The sequence below is a fragment of the Peromyscus leucopus genome, chromosome 12 (genome assembly GCF_004664715.2).
Source record: "Peromyscus leucopus breed LL Stock chromosome 12, UCI_PerLeu_2.1, whole genome shotgun sequence".
Taxonomy (NCBI): Eukaryota; Metazoa; Chordata; class Mammalia; order Rodentia; family Cricetidae; genus Peromyscus; species Peromyscus leucopus.
In genome coordinates this window covers 72,961,542-72,980,087 of record NC_051073.1, presented here as the reverse complement: position 1 = coordinate 72,980,087, position 18,546 = coordinate 72,961,542, and the positions used below count along the sequence as shown (strand labels likewise).

The window sequence follows — 18,546 nt, the reverse complement described above, 5'->3', positions numbered from 1 at the left end:
TTCTCCATGGCTTTGCACTAACTCTACCCTCCGGGACTCGTTTCCCAGAAGACGAGTCACCCCATGTCTGGGAACGCCAGCACTTACATTCAGAGTATTTCTGGAGTTGATCAAATTCTTCTGATGAGAGAGAGACCCATCGTCCTTCACTCATCTTTCAGCGGAGTGTGATTGCCCGAGGCCACGGGTGGAGTGCTGTTCACCAGGGAGAAGCCAGGGCCCAGCTCAGGGCCTGGCTCATTGCAGATATGCAGGCCTTCAGAAGACTTCTAGGGCTCTCGGTCGATGACAGTTGTGGGCAGCTCTCGGCAGCTGACAAAGACTCCTGCTACTCCTCAGGCAACATACCCCTGTTGTAGTCCAGGCCAATCCTGAAATCCTGGCAATTCCTAGGTGAAAGCAGAAAAGCCATTGTAAATGAGATGGGGGAGTTAGGATGGGGCAGGGGAGTGTGGGGGGGGGGGAAGAATCCCAACCCAGTCTCTGTTGACAGAGGGCAATAATTCAGTGTTTCTTGACGGTGCCGTCTGCCTGTCTACCTTCCGGGAGGTCTGAAGAGGGAACAGAAGCCAGTCAGCACAAGGCAGCCCTGCTCCATGGTCTGGCTGAGTGGCAGGGGGAAGACAGGCCTGTGCAGCAGGCCGGCCATACTTCTCACACTGGGGATGTCTTCCACAGATAGCACGGTTAGGTTCCCAGAGGCACAAAATGAAATGTTCCTGGCTGTTAGATGCTCCTAGAATCCTCCTGGAACAGTCAGTAGCCTATGCAGCTGGTTTGAAAGGGAGCCTTCTCTCCTTCTTTGATGTCCAAATCTCACTACACAGCTTCTAACTGCACTGGTGGGCCGCTGTGAAAATTCAGGTAAGTTCTAGACGAGCAGCTTGAGGGGGGAGGGCAGTTATCAGAGCCAGTAAAGGCTTAGGGGAGCGTCTGTCAATCTTGAGGTACAGGTTCTGGGGGCAAAGGGAGTTGGAGGGATAAGGACACTGAGGCTTTTTGCTTTGAACCTTCCATATCCCTGTAGATTTCATTAAATCAGTTTTGTGAGTGATATCATGAACTCGGGTGGGCCAGGACCAGCATCTAAAGACTGAAACAGATTAGGACAGAAAGGAATAATGTTCCAAATGCAAATGCTTTCACTGTGGTATGTTGTGTTTCAGGAGACTTTCCTTTCAATTATATTCACATGCACACACTGCATATATTTCCATATTTTATTCTGGGTCAAGGATAGAAATAAGTTGGTAAACCTTTGGCCTTAGAGGAAGATATGTAAAGAAACTGGTTCTATCTGCATGTATGCCTGCACACCAGAAGAGGGCACCAGGTCTCATTACAGATGGCTGTGAGCCACCATGTGGTTGCTGGGAATTGAACTCAGGACCTCTGGAAGAGCAGCCAATGCTCTTAACCAAGGATGACCCCACCATAGACTATTGGCAATAGTTGAGAGGGTGCCTGAACTGACCTACTCTGGTGATCAGATGGCTGAATACCCTAACTGTCATCATGGAGCCCTCATCCAGTGACTGATGGAAGCAGATGCAGAAATCCATGGCCAGGTGCCAGGCTGAGCTCCAGGAGTCCAACCGATGAGAGAGAGGAATTCCGTGAGCAAGGAACAAGATGGGAAAAAGTACAGAGACAACTAGCCAAACTAGTGGAAACGCATGTACCGTGGACCAATAGCTGAGGAGCCCCCATGGTACTGGACTAGGCCCTCTGGATAGGTGAGACAGTTGTTTAGCTTAAACTGTTTAGGGACCCCCCCAGGCAGTGGGATCAGGACCTGTCCCTAGTGCATGAGCTGGCTTTTTGGAGCCTAGTGCCTATGGTGAGACACTTTGAGCAGCCTCTCAGGGAAGAGGAGCTTGGACCTGCCTCAACTGAATGTACCAGGCTCTGCTGACTCCCCATGGGAGACCTTGCCTTGGAGGAGGTGGGAATGGGGGGTGGGTTGGAGGGGAAGGCTGGGGGGCAGGAGGAGGGAGAACAGGGGAATCAGTGGTTGGTATGTAAAATGAATAGAAAATCTCTTAGTAACAATAATTTAAGAAAAGAAAAGAAACTGGTTCTAATGTTACAAAAGAATAAAGCAGAGTGCTAATGCCATAAAGTCTACTCCGGGGCCAACCTCAAGGGCCGATCTGAGGAGGCCCAAGTGTGTTAGCAATAAAGGAAGGAGGTCCCAGAAGGGAGACACATGTAAGATTCTCTACTGTGATGTGTAGTCATGGCTGGTGCAGGCCTGCCTGGGAGGGCTGAACTAGCCTGAGGGATAGGACAGTGGTATAAGGTGGCCAGGGTGAGATTTCTGCATCTCTGGAAGCACTCATAGTGATCTCTCTCTTCTAAGAAGGCCAGGGTCCTCCTTCACCTACTGACAGTCTAGATTCACTTCCAACATCTGCTCCTCTGAAAGGTCACAGGTTCAAAATCCACAGGTCCTTCCTAGTCCCTCTGAACTCCGTTTTGTTTCTGCCCATCCTGTTTCCTGGCAGGAAACCTCACCTCAAACCTTGCGGGCCTTCCCGAGAGTTCCCGCTCTCAGTCTCCTTCATCTTCTTCTGCCCGCTCTGAGCACTGTTGCGACTCCCCAGCCTGCCTCCGTTCCCCACGGAACTTCCTTCCTACACAGCTTCCGCGACTCCCTAGCACCGAGAGCCCTGTCCTCGATCTGGATCTGACTATTCAGAGATCTTCAGATCCTGTCCCTGGGTATGACCCTCCAACCAGCTCTCGAGACTCTTCCATGTTCGGAATTACCTTAGGCCAGCACCCGCCAGTAGCCTCCACCTGCTTCTCCTCTGAAGAGTGACTACTCAGGCTGCACAGGCCAGCCTAAGCTCTCTGCCCGTCCCCCTGTCAAACCCAGCAGCCATCCTGGGCTGGGCTGTCCATCCCATGCTCCCTCCTCCCTCCCACACAGTCCTCTTCTGACCCCAGGTCCCGTCATCTCCTCCTGCTGCTCCTCCCTTCACTGATTTTTACTCTTTCCCCTGCTCAGCTCTTTCCCACGGCCAGCCGGATCACATCTCTCCTGCTAATAAAACCCGTCAGTGTGTCCTGTTGCCTACACAGGACCTTTTCTGTGCCTCTTGAGGTTCGAATTCATGATGATCAGTCAGTCAAAAGCGAGCAATGGCTCTTAAAAACCTGCTAGGGAAATGAACGATCACCACTTCTCCTAGGGGACACTCATTTGACACTGTGTCATGTGTTCGGTGGCTCGGCAGGAGACAGCACTGGGCTGCCAATCCTGATGACGCTGGAAGGAGAGAACCAACACTCAGCTACCCTCATGACCTGGTCTAGTCCTCATATGAGCATGTCCGTTAAGAACAGTTACGTTCCTGCTACAGTGGATTGAATAGGTGATCCCAAGAGATTACAGTGGAACTCAGAAATCCCTGTGGCCTGGTAACAGTCCAGCTTTCATATTGGAATAGCTAGTACATTCCACACTCATCTGTAGTGAAGACTGTAAAAAATAAACAAAAAACCAACTACCACATTGTCAGTCATAGAAAAGCATAGCACACACAAGCATGTGTAGTGCATAATGCTCCGTCAATAGAGATAATTAATGACTGTGTTACGAACTAGGGAGGCTACTTAAGAAACAGACCCATACCATCTGGTGCACTCTGTGACGTCTGCACAATGATGAAACCATCTAAGGTCTGAGTCCCCATAATTAAGCGACACGTGACTGTGTTGCTGCCTCTTTAATAGATGAGGAAAAGGAAACTAAGTGCTTGGTAAATAGGGTGAAAACAACAAAAACCAACGCACATGAACCACCGCCATGTTTGTTTAGGAATGCCTCTGTGAGTAAGCCATGTGGGGTCTGTGCCTGCGATCCCGGGATCCAGAGGCTAAGGCAGGAGTGTGAGTGTGAGGCTGAACCCTGTCTCAAACAACACAGAACAGAAAAGAAAGCAGAGCCTCTGTGGCTGCCCTGCTCTGCACACCGCGGAAGCACAGAACTCTAAGAGGACGCAGAGATGGGGCGGCAAGTCAGAACAACGTCGCTGCAGCATCAGGAAGCAAGGAAGGAATCGGCTCCGGCTCTGCCTCTCATCGATTGTTTGGCAGTTTGCTAGACGATTTTCTCAATTCTTGGATTTTTTTTTTCCTTTTGAAAATGAGGAGACGACCGGGGGAAAATGTATCTGGTGTTATGATTGGGTCAATACACAAATAATCCTCCCCTCCAGTACAATGCCTGTAGTGCAGCCATAGTCAATGAAAATGACTGTTCTCAACACCTGATATGAAAGGGTGGGTGAACGCTGGGGGCGGGAAGGTTTAATTGGGGGTGGGGCGGTTGGGCTGCTTTGATGGCTCAGCCTCAGGAGACAGCACTTGGCTGCCAATCTTGATGATGCCAGAAGGAGAGAAGCAACACTCAGCTACCCTCATGGCTTCCACCCATGCACATACACACAATCAATAAAGAAAAATGCAAACAAAAATTTAAGAGGAAGTTTGAATAGAGGCGTCTTTCCTAGCGAAAAGTACTGCTCCCAGAAGTCACAGGTTATTAGGGAATAACCAGTCCCAGGGGTAGAATACCACTTCCTCGCATTACTGGTCAGGGAGGCCACAGGAGCCCCCCAGGCAATGTAGGCCATTGCCGCTCCTCTTGGTTGCCTATTAGAACTAGCCAGTAAAACCCCATTTCTGAAGTCACCACATACTTTGGTTGCAGGACATAAACAAATCAACCTAGCGTTGAGTCAGAAGCCTTTTTTCTGTTTGCTAGCTTCCACAGTGTCAGAAGGAGCTCTGCAGGCCTCTATAGAGAACTGTCACCAAATGTTCTTCCTTCTTGTGGACTACACCAACACCGTGCCAGGCAAGATGTGCCCAGTGACGCCATAGTCGTACAACTAGTACGGGGAGAATTGACCACTTCCTGACTGGATTTGAGACCTGCTCCACAAGAGAGAATTCGTGCCCCATATTATAAACCTGGTCAAAAGCCCATGGCTGGGGAGGTCACATCTTCTAGCAAGGAACCCACTTCTATTGTTTTGTTAAATTGACATGTGGTCAGACTACCTTCTAAATATTTATGTTTATAACCGTAAGTTAGCGCTAGATGAAGTGGCTGTTGGCAGTTAACAGTTGCTGGGGGAGGGAGAGTCATTTTCTTCACTGGTGTCTTTTCTGGCAAGCTGCCCGTGCTCCAATAAATAACCCTCCACCTATGGTCATTCAAGAAACTCTAATTAAACTCAGTGGTCATAAAAAAAAAAAAAAAAAACAGTCATGAAACTAAGAGGGAGACTTGTTGGGATGCAGGGCTCGAAAGCGCATGGAAGAGCTGTGACAGGGTAATGGGATCAAACTGCATTATGTAGAGGTGTGAAATTGTCAATGAATACACACACACACACACACACACACACACACACACACACATGCACACGCACACACACGGTTTTCACTGTGTTGCAGATACAGCACTTAGCAATACGGCCCAAGGATCTGCGGACAGCAGTTGGAAGGTTTCTGCTGTGCCTCAGGTTTCTGAACTTGATCTCATTCTTCTCCAGGTTATTGTAATCTTGTAACTACTCATCAAAATTTTATCCACTGCTTTCAGTGCCCAATGGTAATTCTTGACTAGATGATTGGGAGGATAATGGCTTTATAATTTAATCATTCATTTTATATTAATCAAGAGTTTATGGTAGGAAGAGCCTTCCCCATCCTTTATTTATGTCATCATATATAGCAGCAGATGTATGAATTTATTATATCAGTGCAAATAGAATTTACATATACTATACAGTAATATATACCACAGCATATATTCATATGTTCATATACTAATATATGAATAAATGTAGTATATAAATACATTTGTGTAAGTAGTAAATAGTTATATATTAAGTCAAAATGCACATTGAATTAGAATATAATATTTTTAATTATGCTTATAGGCACTTATTTCACTCCATGGGCTTATTGGTTTGGATTCTCAAACTGTCCCAGATTTGAACAGTAGAAGCTAATTCTAAGTGGTTCCTGTTTTTAAACATACGTCTGCATTCTTTGAGTATGTTTTTAGTTCTTGGTGGTATAAACTTTTATGGTTCATCTGGATTGCATCAGCCCTAGTTCTCCATGGAGCTCCGGTTCCATTAAGTGGAGGGTATTTGAAAGCAAGGTTTGGACAGTAAGTATGTTCACTGAGGTTTGTCTTTATATCTTGGTTGTATCAAAGGCAGAGCTAGTAAATAATACATACACGTCTGTCCATTTGTCTATCTGTCCTGGTTAGTTTTTTTTTTTTTTTAATCAACTTGAGACAAGTTATAGTTATCTGGAAGGGAATCTCAATTAAGAAAATGTCCCCACCAGATTAGCCTGAGGACAGGCCAGTGGGGCATTTTCTTGATTAATAAGTTATGTGGGGGGCTTGGCCCATGGTAGGCTGTGCTGCCCCTGAGCAAATGGTCCTCGATTGTACAAGAAAGCAGGCTGAGCAAACCGTGGGAAGCAAGCCAGTAAGAAGCACTCTTCCATGGCCTCGGATTCAGTTTCTGACTCCAGGATCTTGCTTTGGATTCCTGTGCTGACTTCCCTCAGTGATGGATTGTGACCTAAGTGTTCTAAGATGAACTAAGCCCTTTCCTCCTCAAGTGTCTTTTGGTTATGGAATTTCATCATAGCAATAGAAACCTTGACTAAGATAGAAATTGGTGCTGTATTTATGGGGTATTGCTGTGACAGATCTGACCAGGTTGTTTTGGGGAAGACTGTGGACAGAGTTTGAAACTTTGAGCTGGAAAAGCCACAGTGTGCTCAGTGCTTAATGAGCGATTGTGGGAGTCTGGAAGACAGGAATGTGGAAAGAGATGAAAATGATTGAGGCCTCGCTTGTGAAGTTTCAGAGGGAAGCAAGACTCTATCAGAGTCATTCATGTGGTTAAAAAAAAAAGCCTTAATTTTATTTTATGTGTTTGGGTGTTTTGCCTGCATATATGCCTGTGGATCCCATACAGTCAGTGCCCAGGGAGGCCACAAGAGGGCGTTAGATTCCCCTGGAATGGGCATTATGAGCTGACATATGGGTGCTGGTCTTCTGGAAGAGAAACCAATGCTGTGAACTACTGGTCCCTTGTGTGATATTTTGAATTAAGAGTGTGGTTCTGATCAGCCAGGGCTGAAGAATGTGCTGTGATGAACAAGAAGCCAGCTCTATTGAAGTAAAATCTTTGCTTTAATGGGAGAATTGATAACTTGTTAGCTGGGGCTGAGAAATCAGCCGTGGTTGAGAAGAGACCAGTATCATTAAGGTGAAATCTTCTGGGAGTATTTCCTCAGGATCAGCACACAGACGGTGTGGTGCAGGGTGGCCAAGGCTGTATCTCATGCCGGCAGCCAAACTCAGTAATGAGTAAGAGTAAGCCAGATGGTGCTGGTTTTGAAGGCAGGAAGGGTTCATGGAGAGCAGCTGAGGCTTGGCACTGTGTGGCAGGGCTAGAGTTCCTGAAGAGAGGCCAAGAGAGACCACTGGTGAAGATGCAGCCTCAGTTGCTGTGGAGATCCCTCAATATTGGAGATACTAAGTCCCATAGAATGACTGTCAAGGACAGGATCAGCTATGGGATGGAGCCGGCTTGAACCTATGAGACAAGCTATGTGCTGCTGTGGAACAATCCTTTTCTATGCTATGAATATGTATTACTCTCATTGGCTAATAAAAAGCCACAGCCTGGTAGCTGGACAGGAAGTTAGGTGGGAAAGCCAAACTGAGAATGATGGGAAGAAGGAAGGGCCAAGTCAGGAGAGATACCAGTCAGCCACAGGAGAAACAAGACAAGTTAGAGGACTGGTAAAGCCATGAACCACATGGCAAAACATAGATAAATAGAAATACGGGTTAAATTAAAATGTAAGAGCTAGTTAGTAACAAGCCTGAGCTATCAGCTGAGCATTTACAATTAATATAAGGCTATGTGTGATTATTTGGGACCAGGCGGTCAGGACAAGAAATGTCTGTTTACAGTGTATGCTCTAGAGGGCAGAGCTGGAGAGGTGGAGCTGCTCAGGCTTTGGAGACCAGAAGTCCATGAGTGGTTCCCAGGTGTCAAGCACTGAACTTTTTACACTGTTGAAATTTTGTATTGTTTTGATTTGATTACAACTGTGCCCTGGTTCTCCTCTCCTAGCATTAAAAAGTATGTAACTTATTTTTGATTTTTGGTAAAAGCTCACAATTAAGAGACTTTGGATTCTTAAAGAAATTCTTTGATACTTTAAAGAAGCTGAACTTTGAAAGACTGTAGGACTTTTAAGATTATATCATGGCTTATGTTGTAAGATTGATATTAATATGAGACCTTGGGGTTAACAAGAAAGAAAAGGTTATGGTTTAGTAGTAATGTACTGGTGTGTAACATTGACAAGGGAATAATTGTCCTGCTTATTCTGCTATCAACTTGGCACATTAGAGTTATCTGGGAAGGGAACCCCGATGGATAAAAATGCCACCAGTGTGTGGGCAAGCCTGTGGGCATTTTCTTGTATTTCTTAGGTTGTGTAAGAAAGCAGGCTGAGCGAGCTATAAGGAGCCAGCCAGTAAGCAGTTCCTGCCTTGAGTTCCTGCCCTGAGTTCCTTCCCTCAGTGATGGAGTGTGACCTGAGAGATGTAAGACAAAATAAACCCTTTTTCCTCAAGTTACTCTTGGTCATGGTGGTTTATCACAGCAAAGGAAACTCTAACAAAGACACTATTTGTCTGTCTGTTCATCACCAAAGTTCACACTGAGGCCTCTAACGCTGGTCCACATTATCCTTCCATTTTAACTTTCTTTCATCCCAGATTTAAAACCTTTTCCCAGCAAGATTTGTTTCCATGATCTAAAACATACTAATTTATTAAGTTTTAAAACACAGAGGCAGTACTTCTAGAATTACTAGGTCACATGACTGTGAAAAACAGAGTTTGTGATTTGTCTACAGTTCTTTTGTTTTCAACCAACCAGACGTCAAAAATACTGGTTTCCAAAGAGGCTCTGAAAAAAAATCTATCTTGTCGCAGGTTTTCCTTTGGGCCACCAACCAGCTTCCAAGTCATGACCGAGATTTATTAGTTATGAATGTTTGGCCTTAGCTTAGGCTCGTTTCTTGCTACTCTTATAACTTATTTTAACCTGTTGCTCTTCATCTGTGCTTTGCCTTGGGACTTTTTTTTTTTTTTTTACCTTTCTTTCATTCTGTATGTCCTACTCCATGTCTGTCTGGCTGGCAGCTACCTGGCTGGCGGGGCCTGGAGTCTCCCTTTCTCTCTCCCTCCTTCTCTCCTTCTCTCCTCTCTCTCCTGAGCCTAGATTCCTCCTTCTACTTATTCTCTCTGTCTGCCAGCCCCACCTATCCCTCTCCCACTTTGCTATTGGCCAATTAGCTTTTTGTTAAACCTCTCAGGTGCCTTAGACAGGCAAGGTAAAACAACAACACATCTTTAGATCGTTAAATAAATGCAGCATAAACAAACATAACACATCTTTAGATTGTTAAATAAATGCAGCATAAACAAATATAACACGTCTTTACATACTTAAACAAATGCAGCATAAACAAAGGTAACACACCTTTGCCTAGTTAAAGTAACATTCCACAACACTGTCCCATTCCCATTACTTTCTGTTTGTCTTTGCCATTGAGTGTTTCATTCCTGTGGGATCTTCTTTGGGTGGGTTCCAAGGGCCAAACTGTACATAAAGCTCATATGGAAAAGTCTGGAATCCCAACTCCATTTACGCTGTTCAACCCTTCCATTTCTCATCCAATTTCCACCTGCTCTCAAATATTCCTCCTTCACTGACCTTTTGTGGGTTTAATTTCTCACAAAGGGCGAGTTTACATGTTGTTTTCACAGTGTGTCCCATGAATGGCCCCAAATCTCTTCACAAAGAGCCTCCCCATGTAGGACCTGTGTGACTGCAACACTCCAGCATAGCCTTGCCTAAAACTCTTCAGAGAACCCTCAACTTCCAGGACAAAGGGCCAGCCTCTGAGTTCCAGAAGGTTCTTCACTCATGAGAGCAGCTCCCTGATCTTTTAAATCTGTATGTTCCTGCTGTGGGATGGTTTGTATGTCAAATCTGTTCCTCTGATTGGTCAATAAATAAAACACTGATTGGCCAGTGGCCAGGCAGGAGGTATAGGCGGGACTAACAGAGAGGAGAATTGAGAGAACAGGAAGGCAGAAAGAGTCACTGCCAGCCGCCACCAGGACAAGCAGCATGTGAAGATGCTGGTAAGCCATGAGCTACATGGCAAGGTATAGATTTATGGAAATGGATTAATTTAAGCTATAAGAACAGTTAGCAAGAAGCCTGCCATGGCCATACAGTTTGTAAGCAATAAAAGTCTCTGTGTTTACTTGGTTGGGTCTGAGCGGCTGTGGGACTGGCAGGTGACAGAGATTTGTCCTGACTGTGGGCCAGGCAGGAAAACTCTAGCTACATGTTCCAGTCAAATTCACCTTCTGTTATTCCCTGCCCTAGCAAAATGCCAGGCACACAATTGTTCCCCCTAAACACCAGTTAGTGGACTCCCAGGTCAGGCCTTTCTTTACTGAGTACTCGAAATGCCTTTTAACAACTTTCTTCCCACAGCAAACCAGTACCCGCCTGCCCGGATTAAAGGGCCACTTAATCTCTAGAGTTTTTGGAAGCTTCTTCAGCCAGTGTACCTGCTCTCTCAGCTGTGTTCCATGGAACACTGTGTTTCTATATTTTGGGGGCTCACGGGCCTATGTGGAGACACACAGCCAAGCGGCTAGTGACCACGCAGGCGTATGCACAGTGGTGCAGACATGTGCAGAGAGCACAAGACTGAAGGAGGCTCCCAGGTTCGGCTGCATCCTGAAGGAGCCAACGCCCCTGAGAGAGGTGGAGACATGTTGTTGCCATAACAAGCACTCACTGCTCCACCATAGCTCAGAACCCTGCTGTGCAGTGGGAGGCGCCTGCCTTCCTCTTTGTTCCCCATTTCCATCAGGAAAAGGCAAGGCCGGAACCACTGATCAACAACTCTCCAGTGGATCCCACATGATGGCCCCCTGCGCCTTCTGCTCTTCGATAGACAACAGCTAGTCCATGATAGACTCCTTTTTCTCCACCAGTCCACATTCCTCTCTCAGTACTGGCCCACCCATTTCTCATCGAGGCTGTTGTCCGTGTAAACAATCTTTCCTAAAATTTAGCAGCATTTTCTAAATAAAACTCAGATTGGATATTGTCTGACTTGGATGGAAGTAATACTTTGTCATTGAGGTATGCCACTCTGGGCAATTGTTTCAGTTCCCCAGGCCTCGGTTTCCTTGTCTATAAAACGAGGGGGTGGAAGTAATGGTTTCTTCTAGCACATAGTCTAGCTCTGCAATTTTGTATACTGGTTCAAACTCTATTTGTTCTGTACAGATGTCAGCATGGGATTTATAAGTCAAAAGGAGGCGGCAATTTAACGTGTATTGAATTGCACCCCGGGTCTCTCTATTCATCCGAATGAATCAGCTACACCCAATTATTCAGGAATAAACACCTCTTCATCTCCCTTTCACGCTCTTAAAAACATCAGTGCATGAAGATGACATCGTTTTGGGCGAGCTTACTTATTGCATCTGATGATTTATAATGAAGCCACAGTGAGGCCATTTTTATAAGGGAAAAATGACTAGAGAGATCAATGGTTTTCTCTCTTCTCAGACTCGGGACAAGGCCACGTCTTGATGGCTGCCTCCACTCTAGCTTCTGTTCCTGCTACTTCCTCTTCATCAACCTCGGCTCCTACCTGGCTAACTTAGATTTTCTATTGCTGAAATAAAACGCCATGACCACAATCAATTCGGGGAAGAAAGGGTTTATTCCATTTTATAGTTTGTAATCCAGGGAAGTCAGGGAAGGAATTCAAGGTAGGAATCTGAAAGCAGGAATCGATGCAGAGGCTGAAGGGTCTAAGAATATAGAAATACAATTTTATAAGCTTCAGAGATGAAAACCGACAGTCATCAGCTCTAAAGGTTAACTGCTAACCATGGCTGTCTGCTTTACAGCCAGCTCCTCTGCCAACAGCCAGGGGTTAACTTTTAACCCTCTTTCCCCTGTAGCCAACAACTGCCTGGACCAAAGTAAACTTTTAATAGTTGTTTCTATGTGACTTCTAGCATGCATCCCATGCTTGATGGTCCTACATGACTCCTAGCATGCACCCCATGCCTGACACCATGAAAGGGAGCCAGTGCCCGCCTCCATTGCCACAGCCCCAGAATTCCAACACTGGCTGTGGTCTCAGCTAGCTGATAAGCTTTTGTACCCTGCAGTGTTTTTTTTTTTTTTTTAAATTTAAATTTTTTTTTATTTTTTTATTTTTCTGGAGTAAAATTTGCTTCTGGTTGAATAGACTTTGGTGATTTGTGCCCCATTATTGTGAGACCCAGTCCCAACAAGGCCATGGAGGAGTGCTGCTTGTTGGCTTGCTCCCCAAGTTCACTCAGCCTGTCTTCTTATAGTACAGGATCACCAGCTCAGAGGTGTCTCCACCCACAGTGAACTGGGCTCTCCCGCATTGGTCGTCAATCAAGAAATGCTCCACAGGCTTGCCCACAGACTAATCTATGGGGGCATTTTCTCAATTGAAATTCCCTCTTCCAAAATGACTGTAGCTTGAATTGAGTTGACATAAAAACTAGCTAGCATATTAGCCATTCGCTTCAGGTACTGCACTAAGAAGGTCCTTTAAAAGGCTTGGTCTAGACTAGGAATAGCATCTTCGCCCTTCAATAGCAGCAGGCGGGAGCTTTTCCCTATTGCATTAACCAAATATCTCTCCTTCAATAGTCTGAATTCCTTTAGGGAAGAAAGGAAGTCTCCTGTCCGCTTCTAGCTCTGGCTAGAATATCTAAGGAGGTTCATATTCTGACTATTTAAAAAGCAGTTCTCAACTTCTTTTAAGTGAGATGATTTGCATGGAACAAAAGCTCTTACCATATCTATATCTATTTGCATATCTCTGCAGAGAGACTAGAATGATAAAGAATTGAAGAGAAACCAAAGACATGAGTCAGAGTAAAATTGTTTATAATTTCATTAGGAGTTGCTGACCTCATAATAAAAATATGTGCTGATACACAGTTTTGTATTACAATAATGACCTATAAACTTGTAGTGCATCAGGGCTCTAAGCTACAACTTGCAAACATAACTTAGTTATTTGTTATGCTTACTCAATAGTATAAGTAGTTAAGCTGCTTGATTCAACAATGAATTGCCACTACTGTCAGCCTGGTAAAGTGGTATGCCCCACTAACCACTTTTCCTGTTATTTTGGGGCCTTTTAAATTCATTTCCCTGCAGTTTAGACTGTGCCTGTGACCCACTTTAACCACAAAGATACAGAAGAAACAATATGTGACTGTCAGGGGGAAGCTTTGACCAGAGCCAGTGGCTTCCATTTTTGTCTTGTTGAGATTGCCAAACTGCCTTGGAAGAAGTTCAGCCACATAGGGCTGGAGATACCTCATAAAGACCACATGGGAAGACCACAGGGGCAGAGTGAGGTTTACCAGCATACAGAGAACCAAGGAGCCCAGAATGATGATGAAATATGAAGACCCCAGTCAAACAATTCGCCGAGTCACAAAAGCTGCGTTAGCCATGAGCATGCCAGGCAAGAAGCCACCCTGGATTTCATAGCCTTAGCAAGAACCCCATGGAGCAAAGACAACTAGTTCCTGCTAAACCTTGTCTGCATCCCCAGTGCATATGATTATGCAGATTAATAAAGTGATTGTTGAGCCACTACGTTTTGGAGTAGTTAGTTACACAGTCACATAACCAAACAGTTCCATAAGCACTTCTGGGAGCAAATTTCACATGTATCTTCTTGGCATGAATTTGCATTATTGATCTCAAACTGCAACTTGTTCGTGTCTTAAAACCTAGTAACTGGAAAATTATAGGCTAAAAATAGCTGTGATGCAAATATCACTACTTGCAGTAGGGTTAACGGAATAGCCTTCACTGGCTGAATGATAGCTAGGAAGTCAAATGAGCTATAATTCTTCATTTCAAAGCAGCCACAAGAAGAGCTGAAAACCAACAACAACTCAAAACAGAACCGACCCTGAAATGATCCCAGTGTGGTCTTCCCCAGGTCACAGGGTTCTAGGCATCTGTCAGTGTGGGGGCAGAAGCTCTGGAGCCTTGAGAGGTAGCTTGACTTCAGGGATAATTGAATTACAGCCACCAGGGAACTCAGTAATGAGCTAATTTGAGTTCATGAATAACAAATATGAGAAATATCTAAGAATTCATTTAGTAGAGCACCAGCATGGAGCACCCCCCTGCCACACACACAAACACACACACACACACACACACACACACACACACACACACACACACACACACAAAATAAAAGTTTTGGAATTATATGATATTCACAAAAATCCAGAGTGAACGTCTTCCATTTGAGGGGCAGGTACTGCATCTGTGGCATCGTAGTGTCGATGGGAGCAGGAACCTGTCAGTCTGAACCAAGATGCCCAGGTACAGGGTGGGAGTCTCAGGGTGGGCTGGTACCCAGGACAATTTTGGGGTTTTTCTTTGGGGGGGGGTTGAGACTGCTACTCCAGGGGCTGCCAATGGCAGTGTGTGTGGCCCAGAGGCATCACAGCTTAAGGGCTTGCCATTAATTAATTTATTTGTGCACCTGTCGAATAAATCATTGAAACAACGAATGATAATAGCAGCGAGCCCCATTAACAGCCTACCACACATCCGCTGCCTTTCTTGTTGTCTGTAGAGTTCACCAGGCTCTGCAAGGAAGCTGTTTTTATGCCTGGTTTGCAAGCTGTAGAAACAGGCTCAGAGTTCCCCCACTAATAAGTGGCAGGACTGGTTTTGAACCTCAGTCTGTTTGGTTTCAAGGCTCACCATCTCTCCCTTACACCTCTGGGTGAGTACGTAAGCAGCTGGCTCTGCGCACGGTGCTGATGCTGTTGACAAAGCCATGTTCAGAGATCCAGCAACCTCATCCCCAAGTGGTAAGACAGACCAGAGGCAAAACCACAGCATGCTCCCAGAGGTCTGCTATTAGTAAAGGAGAAAAACTGCATCACACATGAACACAAAAGTGGAGTAGAATGCAAAATATGCAGGAGGTTGGTGAGCAAAACTTGAGACGCCAACAACCCCTTGTTCTTGACTTGGTGGGGAACCCTAGGTGAGTGTTCACTCAGCTTCAATGCATGGCGCCCTGCTGTGGAATATTATTTTAACTGGGCAAAGATGTGTTACGTTTGCTTATGCTGAGGAATATTACTTTATGTGAAGGTGTGTTACTTCTGGTTATGCTGCATTTGTTTAACTATGTAAAGATGTGTTGCATTTGTTTCATCTTGCCTACCTAAGGCACCTGATTGGTCTAATAAAGAGCTGAAGGGCCAGTAGCTAGACAGGAGAAAGGATAGGCAGGGATGGCGGGGAGAGAGAATGAATAGGAGGAGAAATCTAGGTTGGAGAGGAGAAAGAGAAGATGAGGAGGAGGAGGAAGAGGAGAAGGATGAGGAGGAGAGAATGAGGGAGACACCCAGGACAAGAAGCCAAGCACCTGTCACCAGCCAGACACAAGAAGCAGTGAAGGGCAAAAGGTAGATAAAGAGAAACGGGTTAATTTAAGTTAAAAGAACTAGCCAGAAAAGAGTTAAGCAAAGGCTGAGCATTCAAAACTAATAATAAGTCTCTGTGCTATGATTTGGGAGCTGGTTGGTGACCCAAAAGAAAAAGCCTGGTACAGGACACTGTAGTACCATGATGAAGAATGGTTGTCAAGAACAGTGGGAAGGTCTGATTCCAGACTCTAGGGCTGAGGGCTGCTGGGAAAGGATCATGAATAGAAGCCTCCTTCAGGAAGTTGGCACATCAGAAAAATTCTTTAGAGTCATACCTGGTGTCAAGGGAGACTCATGTCCAACGCATCAAGCATAAGTCTGGCCTTGGAGCTAGAGACATCAGAAACCAAATCTTGGCTTACAACTGTGTGATTTGAAACAAGTTATTTGTGATTTCAAGATAGGCACAACAATAATATTGACGTGTGCTTTACATGGCTGCTCTGAGCACCATTTTCACGAAGCTTCTGCTTGTCAAGGCAAGTTTGGCATTAATGGTTTCTAAAGTGTGATTCCCACACCTGCAGCAACAGCACTGCCTGGAAACACAACCGGAAAAGAGAATTATTGAAACTTAAAGGCCTTGAGAAGTTCAGCATGTCTCAGCAACATGCCTGTCTGTAAGCACTGCTTTCTACTGATGCAAGGGGCAGGGCTGAGAGGAACGAGCCAGAATGCCTGGAGCTAGTGCTTCTCACAAGGCCCCTGGGCAGACAGAGTCTGGGTCTCCCACGTCAATCACACTTTCTTGAGGGGGAAAAACATTACTGGAATCCAGGGCTTTCTAGATGCCCAGAAACCTGTCACTGTGTCATGCTTCCAAAATTCTCACTATGACTTGTGTTCCCTGTAGAAATTTCCTTTTTCTCCTATTCTACATTTGTTTTTTAATACCCCTTCTGTGACACTTTGTGACAAATATGTCATCTAGGAAGGGCATAGAATAGATGATAACAATTTCTTACTACAAAGTAAATGGACAAGAAACAAACAGAAAGTCCCCAGAAGGCCAGAAGAACGACAACTCCATCAGTGCTGGCCATTCATTCACACACACGAGAAACAGAACTGTTCAGGAAGAAAGACCAGAAAAGCTCTGGGACTAAAGCATGAGGCTTGAGTAGATAGAAAAGGAGATGGTGTTGTAAAAAGCAGCCAGGAGCGTGGTGGTAGCGATGCGATGTGTGTGTCTGGGTTTCAGCAGTGGTCACACTGGAGTGGCAGCAGTCACATCTGGAACAGTCTTCGAGGCTACATGAGCTCCTCAGCTCAAGGGGAGTTACAGGTGGTCCATCACCACTCTGTAATTTGTGGACCCCTTGTGTTCTCCCCCATCTCCCCTCTGCCTTCTTGACTTTCTGTGGTCTACATTCCTCTTCCTTTCCTCCTCTGTGTTCAATTTTTCACATCCATAGCAACAATTTACCTAGTCTATAGTAATGTGATTCTCCAGTCTTCTCAGGTATTATGAGGGCACTTTACCTTGTAGGCAGCCAAACCCACCTCTGCCTGGACATGAAGCAGCTTGTATCCCCCAGCATCTGTACTGATTCTCAAATGTAAAAAGGCTATGAATGGTTTCCTGAGACTGTGCATTGCCTGGCAATGGATCTTCTGGCACACCCCAGAAGCCCAAGATTTAGTTTACAGAAGGAGAGGCATTTCTTCTCCCAGCAACTTGGTAGAACCAACAATGTTCTAATGGACACTCGTGCAGTGATGATTCAGCACCATGGACAAGAAAACTCAGGCGTGCATTCACCTTACTCCTACCTCAGACTTGTTCTTGTATGGCCCAGTCTAGACAAGCAGCTCTCAACCCAGGGTTGTGACCCCTTCAGGGCTGCATTTTAGATATCCTGCATATCAAATATTTATACTATGATTCATAACAGTAGCAAAATTACAGCTATGAAGTATCAATGAAATGATTTTTTAATTAATTAATTTTTATTTTATATGTGCATTGGTGTTTTTGCCTACCTGTATGTCTGTGTAAGGGTGCTGGGTCCTGTGGAACTGGAGTTAAAGACAGCTGTGAGCTGCCTTGTGGATGCTGGGAACTGAACCTAGGTCCTCTGAACCATCTCTCTAGTGCACAACAAAATAATTTTATGTTTGAGGTCACCACAACATGAGGAACTGTATTAAAAGGTCGCAGCATTAGGAAGGTTGAGAACCATTGGTCTAGGCACTTAAAGGTCCCTAGAATCCAGTATGAGCAAATACCTTTATCGTGGGCCGGACTGTCCTAAACAGTTTGCGTATTGCATTTGGTTGAGTGCATGAAACCATGCTCTGAGAGAGACACGAGGATGCTCATTTTAAAGATGGGAAAACCGAAGCCCACCACACTGGTGCCATCGTATAATCCCAGCATTTGGAAAGCTGAGTCAGGAAATTTATGTTCAAGGCCAGCCTAGGCTCCTTAGTGATCTCCAGGCCAGCCTGGGTTAAACAACGAGACCTTATCTCTAAAAACAAAACCCAAAATAAACAAATAAAAAGAGAGCAAAACTGAAGCACAGATGTTAAGCCACGCTTTAGGTCATGCATCTGTTAACTGATGGATCCATGTGATCGGACGCTGGAGGCTGTTCTTTGCCACTCTGTCATACAAAAAGATAGCAGGGTCACTGATGTCACACAACAGTGCTTGACAGGAGACGACCATCGAGAAAACGCAAACATATCCACAAGAATTTTAAATGTTGCCATTAGAATAAAGTACGAAAAAAAAAAACCAAAACATTTCTCAGGTGATTCACGAATCCCCCATTCAAAACCACAGATTCAAGAAGGAAGGAAGAGCACATTCACCTCCCAGCAAACTAGAGAGGATG

The 18,546-nt window shown here is 45.1% G+C and overlaps 1 protein-coding gene across 2 annotated transcripts in view; it reads right to left on the bottom strand.

Moving 5' to 3' along the window:
• Positions 1–18,546, bottom strand: part of Dgkg (diacylglycerol kinase gamma) — a 203,911-nt gene that overhangs the window by 162,348 nt on the left and 23,017 nt on the right. For both annotated transcript variants that reach the window (XM_028875222.2, XM_028875224.2), the window contains exon 2: positions 88–389. In XM_028875222.2, the coding sequence (XP_028731055.1) occupies positions 88–154 (67 nt within the window). In that variant the 5' untranslated portion in view covers positions 155–389. The remainder of the gene's footprint in view (positions 1–87; positions 390–18,546) is intronic.